This window comes from Egretta garzetta, unplaced genomic scaffold (genome assembly GCF_000687185.1).
Source record: "Egretta garzetta isolate BGI_Z169 unplaced genomic scaffold, ASM68718v1 scaffold539, whole genome shotgun sequence".
Classification (NCBI taxonomy): domain Eukaryota; kingdom Metazoa; phylum Chordata; class Aves; order Pelecaniformes; family Ardeidae; genus Egretta; species Egretta garzetta.
In genome coordinates this window covers 43,368-60,230 of record NW_009260760.1, presented here as the reverse complement: position 1 = coordinate 60,230, position 16,863 = coordinate 43,368, and the positions used below count along the sequence as shown (strand labels likewise).

The following is a 16,863-nucleotide window of genomic DNA, read 5'->3' as shown; positions in this document are numbered from 1 at the left end:
AAAATTAGTATGAACCAGAAAATTAATTCTGTGCCTCCTGAACATGATAATAATGGAAATACCTTTCTAAGAGCAAAATAATATCATTATTCTAATATGACTGGATAAAAGCATTCTCTAAATTGCTAATGCTAAGTAGCTGAGTATAAAATATCTGTAATTACTGAAAATTCTAACATTTATCATATTATAAATTTAATTGCATACATATTTTTAGGTTACAAAGTTATCATTATAAATTGTTTACCTTGACTACTCAAGCACAGAAACGGACTGCAGTTTCAAAATCAAAAGAAGCCGTTCACAATTTATAATGGAACAATTCTTACTGTAATTATAGCACTAATGGGATACATATCAATCAACAGGTAAATTATTATATAATTTCTTCAATTTTCTCTGTTCAGAGCATTTCTGAAATTATATTTGACAAATAAAATCTTTAATTTTACTTTAGAAATAGCTGTCATTCGAGGTTTTCATCAAGAGCTTAAGATTTTTCCTTTAAAGAAAAGTTTTCACATTAGGAAAAAGTAAAAATAGGCAACATTAAAAGTAAAGCTACTTGAACCACATATCCATTTGTTCCTAATGTAGTTAGCAGTAAGTGACAATTTCTGTCTCACCATTTTTCATCAGTTATCCACCTGTAATTCTAGCTTTTCTCCTTTCTTTGATTGCTCAGTTCTCACAAATTTATAAACCTTTATATCACAAAATGTTAAGTTTTGATAATGATAGTCTCTTCAGTTAACCTTTACTGAATTTCATAGTTCAGGGAAATTGAGCATACAAAAAAGGACAATAAGCAAACACAAACACCAAACACAGTATAAAATAAAATGTGAACAAGGAACTTAGAAAAATGAAGGAAAGCCCTCTTCGTTGTATATGGTTCTGGAAACTGTTCTATAGCTCTTCCACTAGCATCCACAGATCTGGTGAAGGAATGACTGGGTGAGGTTTCCTAATTAAAGTTACCCATTCTGGTCCCTTTTCGACCTAACAGGCTGCTAATCTGGATTCTATTTGATGCCTTTTAAAGCATTCTCTCTTTTGATAATTCAGCAGATGTAGAGGAAGCTATTTCTCTACTTTCCTTAACGTCAAGCCAAGTTTCCTCAAATCCGTGACTAGGTCCCCTTTTTGTCTCTCCAAAATGTGTACGCACGCAATGATAGGCATTTGTCACTGCAGCACTGCAGGATCAATAGACTGAGTCTATGAGTCAGTCCCTTTTAGCGTCTAAAACAGTTTAGACTCTCCTTTCTGCAGAAATGCTGCAGAAATTGGGGTTGGATGCGGAGGAAGAGAAAAGGAAGAAGGTAAGCAAAGAAGCTTATGCTTTTCCTCAAATCCTATTTGCCATCCAAGTTAGCACAAATTAGTTTTAGTGATGGCAATAACAAATATTCTCTTGTTTTAAATCAGTAACAGTTATGTAAAGTAGCCTATTCTAACTGCATGTGAACTCCAATCTCCCAAACTCTTGGGACCTTGGATTTTAACTTTTTCCATTAAGAGATTTTCTGGCCTCTTAGAGAAAATTCTAGCAAATATGTATATCTATGAAAAGCAAGTTATTTTCTCACTAATTAGTTCAAAGCTCAGAAATGGAACGCACCTGTAATACTAGGTTCGACAGCGGTGGGGATACAAGAAGCTACTTGCAAAGAAGGTGCCTATTTGTAAAATAAGATGGGGGGGGAGGGTCTGTCTGACTGTTCTGTGAGTGACACTGAGTGAAGGGGCAGACAGCCAATGTATACCATAAACAGACAGCACACAATTTCACAGAATAAAGAATAACACAGAGTCAAATCAAGTCTATCTTCAGATTAAGGAGAATACGAAACACTGTAAGGCCAGTAAACATACAGAGCTCTGCCTTAAATCTGGTTATCTGGGTTCTGAATCAAAACACTTTCAAGAAGCTGCTTCTCGTTTCAGAGCTCACTGCCATGCTCTATCAGCATCTGAAGATAAGCTCTCCTAGGTAGCAAATCTTCTGGTCCTGTTGACACCAGAATACATTTAAGCTGGAATGTTGACACCAGAATAGATTTAGTCACTGTTTAAAGTAAGATTCCATCTGATAGAGAATGAAAGGCTAAGAATGAAAAGTGTAATCAGGGGCATTGAACAGTCTGAGAAGGAGGCCCCCGGCTGGGCTGTGATGAGATGCCTTCTGAAGCAGAAGGTGTGCAACACTCCCCTTCCATCAGGCGGCTGGAGTTCCAGCAGTGGCTTGAATTGCTTTTGCTTTTACGCTTCTGCATAACAAAGAATTATAAAAGCCCCACTATTATACAAGTTATTTAGTTGTCACTTGTTATTTGTTTTTGCTTTCTCCCTGAAGTACAAAACATTAGAAGCTCGCAGTCTGCATACTGAAAATGTCTTAACTCAAAGATCAGACGCTCAAGTCGAGACAGAAATGTACGATTCATTTTCACAAGTAAGTCCCATTTCAGCGAGCTTGTGTTTTATACACTCAGACATCAATAAACTCTGCACCAAAGCTGATGAAGTTATTAATTTCAAATTAATCTCTTCTCTGCCAGCAAGTCTCCTTTTTTGCAGCACTGCTGCAATTGCAATGTAAAGAAAATAGAGTTGGATTTTGACTTGTGCAGAAGGCAGAGCTTAGCTGTAGGGCCACATGGACCCAGTGAAAGTTAGGCATGGTTTTAGTTTTGTTCAAAATATCCAAGCTTTTATCAGAGCACTTAAGGAGAGCATTAGGTTAGGAAGGTCTATGCAAGCCCATAGAAATGCCCTTTTATTCAAGCTTCCCCAATACCCAGCTTTTCTCATTGGGCAATCAAATAACAATTTTCACTTATCCTTAAGCATATTCAGCTCAACTATCTCATAGAACAGCCTGCATTTACAAAAATAAAACCCCCCAAACTAACAAACCAACAACAAAAACACCCCAAGAGATATGAGGTTAAATGTCTATGGAATTCTGCAGCCAAGTCCATAATTAAATGTCTATTATGTGAAAAGCTGAAATGCTAAAAGATAAAAGCTTATTTTAAGTAAGGACTTACTGTGTAGCTTTTAAACAATATCCAGGTATTTACCTAAATGAAATCCAATGTTCTTTCAGAAATAATGACCTGCTTTCAAGAAGATAATCAGCACTTTCAACTGGCAAAATACAGTAAAACTCTGTTGAAATCATATGTATACACTGGTGAAAACTCTGTAGGCCTGCGGGCTCTATCAGCAAGAATAGATTTGGCTTCATAACTCACACCATATCTTGACTTCAGTGTCGATGTACACTCCTTTAAAAACTCAGTAATTTGCTTCACACACGCTAGCTTCATTAACAGTTCCCCTCTCTAAGATGAAACAATTCTCCTGACTGACATTTTATAAAAGAATTCTTCCCAAGTCAGATTATCTGCGGCAGTCCCACTTATCGGTCCATGTTCCCTACCACATACAAGCATACTTCTACTTTGATAGCTGTGCATCAGGAAAATTAATCCTGTTCCTTAATGACTGATGCTTATGCTACACTTAAACCGAACACAGAGACCTGCTCTGAAAAAATTCAACTCTTTGAAATTTCCCTATACAATATACATAATATTGACTGGTCAGTGATTTCCAATTGACTAGCAAGTAATTAAAATGAAATCATCGGGAAGCCTGAAAAATAGTCAGGTGAGCACATGTCTAATACTATAACCTGTTTCTTTTAAATACAAGTATTTTAGTACTATCTTGTCCTCATAAGAGTCATGAGGTTGGCACCAACCTGCAAAAGATGCATGGTTTTCAAACACTTAAGCTCCATTTGATTTTGATACACCACAAACTCCAACTATTGTTTTAACTACTCCTAAAAAAAAGCATGAACCTTATTTCCTGGAGCTTTTGTACTGAGTGTCATTAATGTTTAGGTATTTACATTAGTTTGTTTAATGGAACCGTTCCAGAGGCAGCTGAAAGGAAATGTTTCAACCCAAGAGCCTAGTGGTAACAGAGAACTTACAGAACGAACAAAAGCAGCAGCTTAGACCCTACACAAATGGAAATCTGCACAAACTGATGGAGGTCTCTAGTAGCAGAAGCTCAGAGGCAAGATCTGTGGCATCAGGAAATGATCAAAATATTTGCTTTGGTGTTTCTAGGGGCAAAATGGTTCCCGAAGTGCATAATTTTAAACAGAGAGATGATAGGATTCAGAGCAAATATTCAAAAGCATATCACAGAGAAGTTCTGATAAATCCCTGGCCACAACTCAAAAGCGACTTTCCAGTGAAGCAAACCAAGTTTCTCTTGAAAGAAAGCAGATGGTGGAAACTCCCTTTCCCACAGCCAGCTTGAATCTCTACCCAATGCATAGGGGAAACAGGCAGTGCCATAGCCAATGCATCTAATCCTGTTTCCTTCAACAGCTGAGGCACTATATAGCATCTGTGGAATACCTTTAGAAACCCAATATTTCAAATCTTTCCAGCAAAAATAATAGTGCCGTTTCCTTGCTTCCAAAGCAACAAATGTAACATGTATTTATTTGTAACATCCTGACATCAGCTTTCAGAGCAAAAACCAAATACTTAAAAGGAGGCACTGAAGTTTAAGGGGTTTAGAACACACTAGTTTGATGGAGTTTCTCTCTGACAGGTTGCAGATGTTTATTTACTGATCATTGGCACCAAATTCTACACTGAAAATTGCATGTGATAGGAGTGAATTAGACACAGCAGGTGCATAGTGGCACCTTCAAACAGACCTTCAATCAGTTTTTAGCATTATTAAGCACCAAATAACTGACAAAAAAACCAGACACATAGCATCCTCCTAACAGCTAAGCACCTCTTAACATAGACTTCTTTATCTGCACTCTCCAAAGGCAAAGTATTGGTACCTCCTATGGAACTGCAATAATATACTTACCTATATATACTAACAGGAATGATTAGACAGCTCCAGCAATACTGATTCTGAAGATAACATTTACAAAATCATATCAGAGCTACGGAAGTGTTAACCTGAAAGGACTTACCTGCTTTTAAATTTGGATAATAAATCTCACTAGTTAGACATCTTTTAAATTAGGAGATTGAACCGCATACAGAGTCTGACATTAATCTAAGTACCATTATATATAAGAGCGATGTACTGTGTTATGTGAGCAAATACTATTCACAGCTTAGAGGTAACTCTCCCATTTGCTAATTAGTCATTTTAACAAACAGATGAAAACGTTCTTTCCCAGGGAACAGAACAAAAGCCAAGGAGAGAAGCTACTCACATTCCTTTGAGCCGTTGCCACATTTTCTCTGCGTGTCCTCCTATTTGATACTTTATAGAGGTGCTTTCCAGTTCCCGAGTTGTTTCCGTCGCTCGAGCCCCCATCGTTATTGTCCTACAGTGATACAGTTACAGTCAGGCTCAGCAGCAAGTAAAAGCATTCTTCAGTCCACTACAAATGTCAGAAGATCCATGCATGTTAGACAGTAGTGCTGTCATATCAAAACACACCAGAATTACAACAGCTGAGGGATGATCCTGCCTGAATCGCTATTCACTTTGATAGACAAATCCACTCTTCCGCCCCCCCCCTCCTCCAAGCACAGAGCAAGTACACACAGCTCCTCTGACCTCACTAGTCTAATCCATACGCATGAGCCAGCTACTATACTACTGACTGCTCAAGCTCCTTTCTCATGCACTTTTTCTGCTGTAGGAATACACACAGAAGCACAAAAGATTCCTTAAAATGGACTATAATTCATTGCCATGCAGGATAAACGTGAATGGCTTTAACAATCCAGAAGGAAAGAAAGGCTGGTTTCTGCTCTGCAGGTTGGAGAAACAGGCTGCGATAGGAAAGCAGATGGTAGAAGCCAGTATCAGCCACATCATCCTACAAAAAGAGTGCATGTTCAAATGCCAGAGCTTTCCTCCCTTTAGTTGGTCCTGAATTGATTCGTAATGAATAAATATCTACCAGCCTCTCAATAAAAATATGACTGTACAAATGCTAAGTCGGTACATGAAGACATGTACAAATCCCTGCAGAAGAGAAATCAGAGAACTCTACAGGTTGTTATTGAAGGAATATGCTGTAATGATGACTATTCACCTTCTCCTAGCAACTCCACACAGTAGGTAACTGTCAATTTAACTGGTGGAAAATGCAGCAGCTGCAAGACAGCCCGCTCAGCGAATCCTTCGGGACAGTAGCATGCGTGTGTCAAAATCTGATGCTGAACTGTGTGTGTCTGCCAGCAAAACACAATTAAGTGCATGCAAACAGCAAAAGGGTTGAGGACTAAACGGTATGCCAGCCATGTAGCAGATTGCCAGCTCTGCCTTTCAAGTGCAAACCTAAGAACCTAGTAGCTGTACAGCCAAAGCTGGGGTTTGGAGGGGGCAGAGGAGAAGATTTCCTTGCTGCTTGCTCAGCCACAGCCTTGGGTTTGCAGAGCAGCTCCTGTACTCTGTAAATAGCACCTGTCTTGTTCAGTGAGTCAGTAACAATCTTCATTTCTGAAGCAGCAGCCAAATAATCAAATATACCACAGACTTATCTCAGTGATCATGTTTGTTTCAATCAGAGTAAGAGCTGTGCAAGAAGCCAGGCACGAGGGGTGTGCCAAGTAGGAGTAAGTATGTCTGAGCATTGCCAGCCAGGAAGAGGGGCCTTGGGTCCGTGACAGAGCAGTGAGGACGAGCGCCCTCGGATGCTGACAGGAAGGAACCTAGGGGTAGGAGATGCGTATCTCAGTACGGCTTTAACTAGATGGTTTTATCTGTGTTAAATTTTACAAAGATGTGAAATGATGAGAGGTTCCTATCTGATGCAATTGGCAGAAATGAATAACATCGTTAAGTGCTCAGGATCTTACAGAAAAATAAAAAAGAGGCTCACTAATTTGAAATAATGCTAACACATCAGAATTTCCTAATCAATTTTCTTTCTCTAGGATACCTTTTATGCAAATTATAGATTTAAAATATACCCTATGAGAGTTATAAACCAGTTTGAGATGAGTGTTTTACACACTGATTTCAGGCGGATAATTAAATAGTACATTTCATTTACTTCTATGGATTTAACACATAAACAATTTTAAACTGGCATTAATTCACAAACTTTCACAGAATTGTTCCTGACTCAGTCCCATAAAATTCACTACCAGTATCTGAAAAGCAGTCACTGGGTGAGTGACATCTCTTACAATTTTCAAACAGCATCATATGACAACAGTAAAGAGATACTAACAGCTGTTTATTCAAAAACTGCAAAGCATTTATTTGGTTAAAGGCAGCAGTAATATCTTTGAAACTTCACTGACAAACCACTTAAAAACTTCCAAACTTTCCACTCCTGTTATGCATGGAGTCCAACTAAAGTTTGTAAGACAGAGTATAAATATCCTTCCATGGAATAACTAATGAGAACCTCTCACACTAATCTGGGTTCTTCCCTGCCTTTTAACTGCCAGACATTGAAGCAATGCAAAGAAATTAAGTATTTATAGAAACCACATAAGCCTCCCGGGACAGAGGGGAATTTTAAGGGCCTATTTTTTCTCATAAAGTATTCCCGGCTCTTGTTGTCCAATTCTACAATGAAAAAACAGTGGTGTTTGTAAGCTGTTCTCTCTCCCTCATAAGGAAATAAGTAGTTGAAAATATATTGCTTTGATTTATTAGAGAAAAGTATTATGAGCAGGTAATATCCTTCAGGAAGGGAGGAAGGAACAAGCTGCCCAAATAATATCACTGCAAATGGAGATACACCTGCTAACTTCACCGGAACTCCATGAAGGAAAACTGTAAAAACTTTGCTCTCTGCAGGACCTCACCACGGCAACAACAGAAATTCCTACAACAAAAGCACCTGGCATGGCTTAAGCAAAGGACAAACAAAGCAGCCTCTTCCCCAAAGGTTTATGCTGAGGATCGATATAGCAAACCACCAGAGATTACACTGAAGGATGAAATTGTGTCTCTGAAAATGAAAGAAGCAGCAGGAAACACATAAAAACTGATAGATAAGACATTAGAAAATCAAGGAAGTAGCCAGAGCACGTGTCCTGCATGTCCCCAAGGAGAGAGAAACAAACCATTTAAAACAACAAACAACTTTTAGGTATGCTGTTATCCTGAAAACGTGGGCAAAGAAATCCTCATGGAGACACGGGGAAAGGAAGGACCTTTCCTCCCTTTAGCTGCTGTGAATAATGCTCAGAGAATGAAGCAGCCAAGCCTGCACCTCTCCTGCCACTCAGAGGAAGGCACCGAGGCTGAGAACGACAGAGCCAAAGCAGCGCCAACACCCCTCTGGCTGCAAGAGGTGACATGGTCCAGAAAGGACAGGAGTGCGCCGCTGGAATATAGGGCAACCATACATTACAGCCCATACATAACAATGAGGGGATCAGAAGAGGATTTACGGACAACCTTACTTGCTCAGAAATATACATCTGTGCCACTGCAGTACCAACTGGTCTAAAGAAGATCCAGAATACTAAACAATGAGCAGCTACCTTAGGAAGCCAAATCAACCAGAGAGACAGCACCTGAAATAATAAGCTATCTTAAATAGTTTTTCTCTTTCCACTTCCTGTTCTTGTTCTGGTTTTCTGTTCTTGCCTCAGCTAACCTGGGGTTTATGCAACAGTTCCAGCAAGTTGTTGTTACCCCCTATAAAAATAAAATCTTTTTTGCCCTTTGCCCACAGTTTTTCTTTTTTTTTTTAAATTTCAGCTTAAAAATTCCATACTAAAGTGTACACTAAAGGAGACCCTCTATTAGTCAATATGGATATATACTAAAACAGGAATAATTATCTTTTTCATCCTTAATTATGGCAAAATAAAACCATTCCAGTGCCACTTAATCCTCAGATAGGCAGCTACACTTAGTGATAGTGTAACCTAAGTTTCTTCTCTTTCATCTAAAAATACTTCACAGTAGTAATATCAATGCAAAGAAATGATTTTAAAATACACTCAACAGTAAAGAAATCAGCTTGGCTTTTCAATATTGAGCACTGAGAGACCTTTACAGTTATGCCAAAATCACACAGTTACAATGAAGACAACTTACCTTAGAATTGGGAAAATCCTGCGGCTAGCCTAGTTAGAGATTAGCTATGGAAACAGGAAAGGGATTGTGCAGGTTTTGATGAGGAGAATTAGAGCTTTATTTTCAATAAATCCTCTGCTCCTGAAGGGAAATTAAATATGCTGCTTTGTCTGAAATTTAACTACATCTAACTCATGACAAATGGAGAAAAAGGAAGTATCAAGGGGCCTGCAGGGTGACTTGTCAGACTAATACTCATCCCTCCAAACCTGACAACACAACCTTCCCTGCGGTGGAACTGCGGGAGAGCAATGAACCAATTAAGAAATATGAAAACATATGGAAAATAAAAAAAAACACAAAACCAACAAACCCTCAAAAAGATAAGATAGATAAATTCATTGTAAGTAGTCGACAACAAGTATTAGATCTGTATGCTGACTGTCCTGACCCTGATCTAGCAAGCACTAATACATATTTAATTTTAAGCAGGTAAAGCACTGCATTTATTTGCTGGGTAAGACAGAGTTCAACACCATTGTAAATAAGGGAGTTAAATCACTGAAGAACTGCCTGCCAGTGGGCTCAAGTGTTACATGGTACTTTGTGAACAGAACTTAAGGCAGGACAGAGAACCCACCGCTCAAATTCCGCCCAGAAAACAAATGGTTTCCTAGCCAGTGTTCTCTATGTCTCCTTCTGCCATCCCCATTGTCTGCTACATCCACATTTGTGAAGTGATGTACAGTCCCCTTCTTCACAAGCAGAGCTTCCAGCTTGCTTGCAATGCCCAAACGTGTGAATTATTAATCAATAAGAAGCGCAGCAGAGGAAAAAGGAATATTTGGTCTTATTAAAATTCATGGAATTTATTTCAATACATAGGTCTCCAGCAATCTGGCAATTGCAAAATAGGGATGTTACAGTAACCTTGGATCTTCCAATTCTCCACAGAATATGTTAATAAAATTAGTAGAGTTACATAATTGAGGAATAGCAATTTTAAAGACTTACACATATGGTCTACACAGTGCATTGGCATTGACTCAAGTAGGTAAAAAGAGTTGAGATTGATATATTAACAGTGATTAGATGATCTAAATAAGGAGACCAAACAAGGAACATTTTCCCTTGATTATTTTTTTTTATTTTAGTATTTTCTGCTACACCAGATTTACTGTGTTAGAGGCTTCTTCATATAATCACCAAAGTATGTATGTTCATTCACATGTCCTGCAAGTACCAAGCTTTAAGCATAGCAGGGAGAAAAAATCTTTTCTCTTTGTTTGCTATGTGCATGGCATATCATATTAGTAATGAATGGGGAGTCAGATTTATTCAAGCTTTTAGGCAATTAAAAATGAAACCAAATACCCATGAAAGCTTGCAAGCACATTAGCTGATAAAGCTCAGGGCATGAACAGACATATATTTGCAAACCTACCTATGACATATTAAGACCTTGTCACATTTGACTGGTCGATACTGCCCCTGACTAGAGGTCACCAGCTCCAAAAGTCTGTCATGACTGCGTGTGAGTGTTCACAGACCAGTTCATCACCAAGTAAAGTTGGGTTGATTAAAGCAGACATCTTAAATCTGCACTAAAGCTGTCTAGGACCTTACTGCAGTCAATAGAATTTAGATGTCCAGGTGCCTTAGGTAGGCACATCTATTTTTAAGTTTACTTTTAATATGATCTTTCACTCAATCTACTTTAAGGAATCATTCATTTACTTCAGTGAACCAAACAATCTGAAAAATTCTGGGAGATGGAGAGATGGCAAAAAATGAGTAATTACAGAGATGTGGAAGGCATGAGAGGCATGCTATAGATTACCCAAACAAAAGGAACTGCAGAGGAAAACTTGCTACTGCATCATCAGTAGCAAGACAGAAAAAGATAAAAAGATTACTATTTTTGAGCAGCTGGACTTGGAAAGAGGCCTTGGAAGCAGAGTTTTTAAAGTGTTGAAAACAAAGACAAACAGCTGTCAATCAAGAAGAAATCAAAAGTTCAGCAGAAAGTGTGTTGCATGTCAGTGAACTGAAATGAAGCAGGAGAGGTGTTCAAGGCAAGGTGATAAAAGGATTATCTTGACCTGCTTTTAAGATAGATGCTCAGTTGGCATGCTACATCTTTCTTCAGGTATGTGGAAATTGGTCAGCAGAAATTCACTGGCAATTTAAGCTGAAAGATAACTCTTTCATACACAGGAAACAAACTGGATGTTGAGTGAAGAAAAAATGGAGAGTACAGAATAGTTCTGAGGTTTTCTTTAGTCTTAGTTCCCATTAAAAGTGACTCTGTTTTACTGGTTTTGCGTGGCAAGGTTTTGGTAGTGGGGCGGGGGGGGGCTAGAGGGATGGCTTCTGTGAGAATCTGCCAGAAGCTTCCCCTGTGTCCGATAGAGCCAATGCCAGCCGGTTCCAAGATGGACCCACTGCTGGCCAAGGCCAAGCCCATCAGCGACAGTGATAGCACCTCTGGGATAACGTATTTAAGAAGCAGGGGAAAAAAACCTGTGCAATTGCAGCTTGAGAGAGGAGTGAGAATATGTGAGAGGAACAAACCCGCAGACACCAAGGTCAGTGAAGAAGGAGGGGGAGGAGGTGCTCCAGGCACCGGAGCAGAGATTCCCCTGCAGTCCATGGTGAAGACCAGGGTGAGGCAGGCTGTCCCACTGCAGCCCATGGAGGTCCACGGTAGAGCAGATCTCCACCTGCAGCCTGGGGAGGACCCCACGCCAGAGCAGGTGGATGCCCAAAGGAGTCTGTGACCCCGTGAGAAGCCCACGCTGGAGCAGGCTTTTGCCAGGACCTGTGGACCCGTGGAGAGAGGAGCCCACACTGGAGCAGGTTTGTTGGCAGGACTGGTAACCCCATGGGGGACCCACAGTGGAGCAGTCTGTTCCCAAAGGACTGCACCCCATGGAAAAAAAACCATGCTGGAGCAGTTCATGAAGAACTGGAGCACATAGGAAGGACTCACGTTGGAGAAATTTGTGGAGGACTGTCTCCTGTGGGAGAGACCTCATGCTGGAGCCAGGGAAGAGTGTGAGGAGTCCTCCCCCTGAAGAGGAAGGAACAGCAAAGACAATGTGTGATGAACTGACTGCAACCCCCATTCCCCATCCCCCTGCACTGCTGGAGGGGAGGAAGTAGAGAAAATCAGGAGTGAAGTTGAACCTGGGAAGAAGGGAGGGGCGGGGGGAGGCATTTTAAGATTTGGGTTTATTTCTCATTACCCTACTCTGATTTGATTGGTAATAAATTAAGCTGATTTCCGCAAGTCAAGTCTGTTTTGCCTGTGGCGGTAGTTGGTGAGTGATTTCTCCTTGTCCTTATCTCGACCCACAAGCCTTTCATTATATTTTCTCTCCACTGTCTAGTTGAGGAGGGAGAGCAATAGAGCGGCTGTGGTGGGCACTTGGCATCCAGCCAAGGTCAACCCACCACACAGTTACAACTTTTCAGTACTTAATTGTAAAGAAAGTGAGAGGCTGTGGTTATCTTGTTCAAAACATGACTAATAGAGAACCACTGAAAAACGGATTAAAGTTTCTGAAAACAGGAACTTCAGCAATTGCATGTACTTCATACAGTGTCATGGGGAAATCAGCACAACCTAAGAAAATAGAGGTCACAGGTTTTTAAGGTTTGGTGGCTTTTAACTTCTTTTTTTAGGGTGAAATGACAAACTGGTTTTGAAAAGAATCAGCTGAAGTTGAGGAGGAACATTCATGAAACTTTTAGGAACTCCTTAGGAAGCAGTTTGGCTACAAAACTAACACATGGATTTTTGCAAAGAGAGGAAACCATTCTAGAATTGGCAGCAGTGTTGAAATAAGATGGATTGAAATTGCCACAGAGAATCACAGGGACAATGGTGTACTTCATAACAAGATGAGATTGTTAACTTTCAATGTCAAAAAGGGCAAGACCCTCCCCATGATATAGAATAAACAGTTGTAGAATAAATACAAATGTTCCAGGTTAGTCGTGCTCCTTTTATAGGAGGCCACTGCCTGTTTTATCACATTTCATATGTTTTCAATCTCTTCTTTAGGAGTTTTTATGAAGCCATTATAATTTTGATAATCATGCACAGAAGAGGTAATGGTAAGGTAAAAGTCATTTGAACACAAAAGCTATGGTTGACTGAAAAAGTGTAACTGCCAAGTTATTAGTATGAGCACATAACCAGAGAAAGAGAGAGAGAATACAGAATACGAGGCAAAAGCAATTAGGAAATCTGGATTTGGCAAAGCATTTGCCAGTTTATCCCACTGAATTACCTCAGATGTAAAGAAAAAAAGTAGTCCGTGGTGGCAAGATGTGTGTAGACAAAGACAACATGGAGTAAAGTTGTTTCAGCTAATTATTGTCTAAAAGAGGTTATTTCAAGCATTCATTTTGAGCTACTCAACAAAGAAAACAAAAAAAAAAATTCCTTTTGCTATACGTTACTTACACAAAGACCATAGCAACAAGAAAATGTTTCTTGATATTTATAAAAGACTATAACAGAACAGATGCCAGCAGAGAAGAAAGTCTCTTTATGTGAAACTAAAGATGTAAATTAGGGAATTGACCCTTACCATAGCTGGTTTTACTGTAAACCAGCTTTCCACTAGCAGTTGACCCCAAACAGGTGGAATCAATTCATTATACCCCACATAACAGTCCCTTCCAAACCTGAACTACAAATCTGAGCTTTCAGAAGAGAAGGGCAGAGGCATCTCCTTAGGCATCTCCTTTGAGACACGAGACTTTCTTCATCATAACCCCCAGCATCTCCTCTAAGTTTGGTGCAGTTCTAGATGATACAGGGTAATGCATGTGATACCTTGCAAGCAGATTACATCAAACAGTGCTTTCAAAAGTATCAAGGTCTTCATTCATGTATGCTTTTGCATTAAAGAAAAATAAGATGATCATGGCCTCCTCAATCCAGGTTATAAAAATATTGAAGGAAAAATCTACTTAGTAATGGCAGCATATTGCACCTATGAAACACCCACTTGATCAAGACAGGAATGCAATAAAAATAACTAAACACATAACTTGATTATTTTCATTTGTAAATGCCCTAAATGCACAGTTACATTCTTGCAGATATTACCTGGACCCATCTTGTCTTCTATTTGGGGGCGGGGAGGGGGAAGAAAGTAAAAGAAATCTGATTTTTTATATTTTATTGAATGTAGAGACATGTGTTGCTGTTTAAATTTATAGATTATGCTCCAACAATCAGAAGAAAGCACAAACAAAGCCTATCTTCTCACAGTCTGGGTGCCTGTATCAGTCCCATAGGGCCATCTAAAATTTGCATTTGAAAAAATCAGAAAAATCTAAACTGTAGCTAGAGGATTTGCGGTTTAGGTTATCAGAAAATGGCTTTCCCCTCAAAAAATAAGCCCCAATTCCACAACAAATCTCTTTAATCCTTACAGAAAACATGAGAAAAAGGACATTTGGTAGTGGTTCACTGGCAGGTAAAACAACAGGGAAAGCAGAGGATAAGAATCAACCAACCAAATAAATAGTTAACAGGAAAATTTGTATTTTCACTTCACAACATCCCTGATAACTACTTTAATTTATATAAGTGTTAATGTGAACAGAATAGAACTAAAATTCTCCAGGAAAGTAATTCTGTGCCTATTGTGTTACTAAATGTGGAACTCGACATCATGTAGCAATGGTAAAGACCAAAAATATAAATTATTTCCAAAAAGACTAGATAAGATATTAACCCAATTCTAACAATAGCTGTCAAAAAAAAACGGTTCACATGAAACCTCCAGCTCAGGATGTGAACAAACTGTGGGATATTACAAAGTAAAAAAAGCATGTTAGGGAAGAATCACTCTATATACCTGTTCTTTGTTATATTGCTTTCCAAAGTATTTTCTCCTGCCTATCACTGGGAACTGAATACTAAATTACAGATATATGGTAGTTCTTACATCTTTATTCAATATAAATGTCCATCTCATGGCATAGAAAAATATTCTCGATTCATTTGAAAATAAAAAACCTGCATCTGTACATGCAGTAGTTTTCCTCTGTAATTTATAAAGCAGCAGCCTCCCATAAAACCTTTGCAAAATGCCTTCTGCTTCAGTAAACAAGAAGATGGAGTCATTGGTACTGCATATGCATGGTAGAAAAGTACATATACAGAGAGTCCTTAACAAAGAGCCAAGAATATGTTCCATACATCCTTCAACTTGGCCTGGATAATTTGCTGTATAGTGCAAAACCTACAGAAGACATGTAAAGAACCTTAGAAAAATAAGCAAATTCAAGCTTAATTTTCACAGCTTCTAATTTCAAAAAATTCAATCTGTACAAAATTAATATTCTCCAAAAGTCAGTATGAAAGGGAATTGTATTGAACATTATTAAGTACATTATTAAGTACATGACGTGACTGTGTTGGAGTATGCACAATATTATCTGATTCAGAATTAGTCTGTTCAGAGCCTTCACTGGTTCTGAATCTTCCACTTCAGGGAATTACTACATAACTTGAAATCTAAGCGCAGCTGAGATCAGAAGGGCCTTTTCTTAACATATTCGGCATTTTAACCTTAATTCCAGCAAGATGGATTCCAGCTTTTGGCTTTTAAACATCTTAAAACATGAGTGGAGTATTAAACTGATGGTAAAAACTGGCAGCACATTTAAAAATTAGATCAACAGTCTAGCACGCAAAAAGATTAACAACAAGAACAAAACTCTGCTGACAGTCAGATGTTTAATATCACTTGGTTGTGTTTAGTATCAGTGGAACATGAAAGTTCAACCAAAGTGTAAAGGTAAAATTTAGGTAAGTTTTAAAATTGTGCTGGCAAAGTATCTCTCTGTCAAGTTTTTCGTATCAACCCATGATTTGGTATAAATGTCTATGCATAGTTTCCAAACAAAAATTAGAAGAGAGAAATATGTGAATTCATGTCAAAAAAGCAACCAAAAGGATGAGGTTTCAAATAAAACATTTGTTTCTTTCTCAAATGTTAGACTGCTTAGAATGACAGGTTCTAAAAGCACCGTTTAATTATCTACCTTATTAATTTGTACTTTGTTGACCCTTGAGCAACTGAATGTTAAACAGATGTTGAAAGATTGATCATTAGTGGAGGCCAGCAAAACTACTCACATTTACAGGTTGAAACCTGAGGCCAGATGAGCAACTGAACTATTCTTAATGCCAAATGCATTACTGGTGGAGCAGTACATTAGCAACAAGTTTACATCTTTTGTCAGGTATATGACCAAGAATAGCTATAACTCCTCCACCACAGACTGTTTTCATTAAAATGTTTTTTTGTACCTGACATTATTCTAAGACCACTGATAGGACTGCTGGGTAGAGTGGGAACTGAAAAAAAACGTTACTCCATCTCTTATCTTATTCACTTCATGCAGTTACTAACGACTAAATTTTGGTATGGCTGGTGAAGTTGTGCTGGTGGTACAGACTTACAAAAAAGGAGTGTAGAGGAAAAGTCCTATGCAGTTCATCAGAATCCTTTTTTGGAATATCTTATTTTTCTTGCATTTGTTTGTCTATTTATCACTATAGTGCTTCCTGCCTGTATCAATCTCTGTCATTCTGACCATTTTTAGCATATGTAGATAATTGTAAAACTCCTATCAAAAGAAAAAATTGTCTGGAGTTTAATTCAGACAGAACCTATGTCTAGCTCTGGGAGATGGAGGAGTGAACTCACTCTACTGTGTTAAAAAATGTAAAAATATTTAATAAAAAGAGTGATGTAGTTTCCT

At 38.7% G+C, this 16,863-nt stretch overlaps 1 protein-coding gene across 1 annotated transcript in view; it reads right to left on the bottom strand.

Annotated features, from left to right (window-relative positions):
• PDE1A (phosphodiesterase 1A) overlaps positions 1-5,385 on the bottom strand; it is a 160,762-nt gene extending 155,377 nt beyond the window's left edge. Inside the window, exon 1 of the mRNA XM_035901434.1 lies at positions 5,279-5,385. Within this exon, the coding sequence (XP_035757327.1) occupies positions 5,279-5,382 (104 nt within the window). The 5' untranslated portion in view covers positions 5,383-5,385. The remainder of the gene's footprint in view (positions 1-5,278) is intronic.
• Between the last annotated feature and the right edge of the window lie 11,478 nt (positions 5,386-16,863).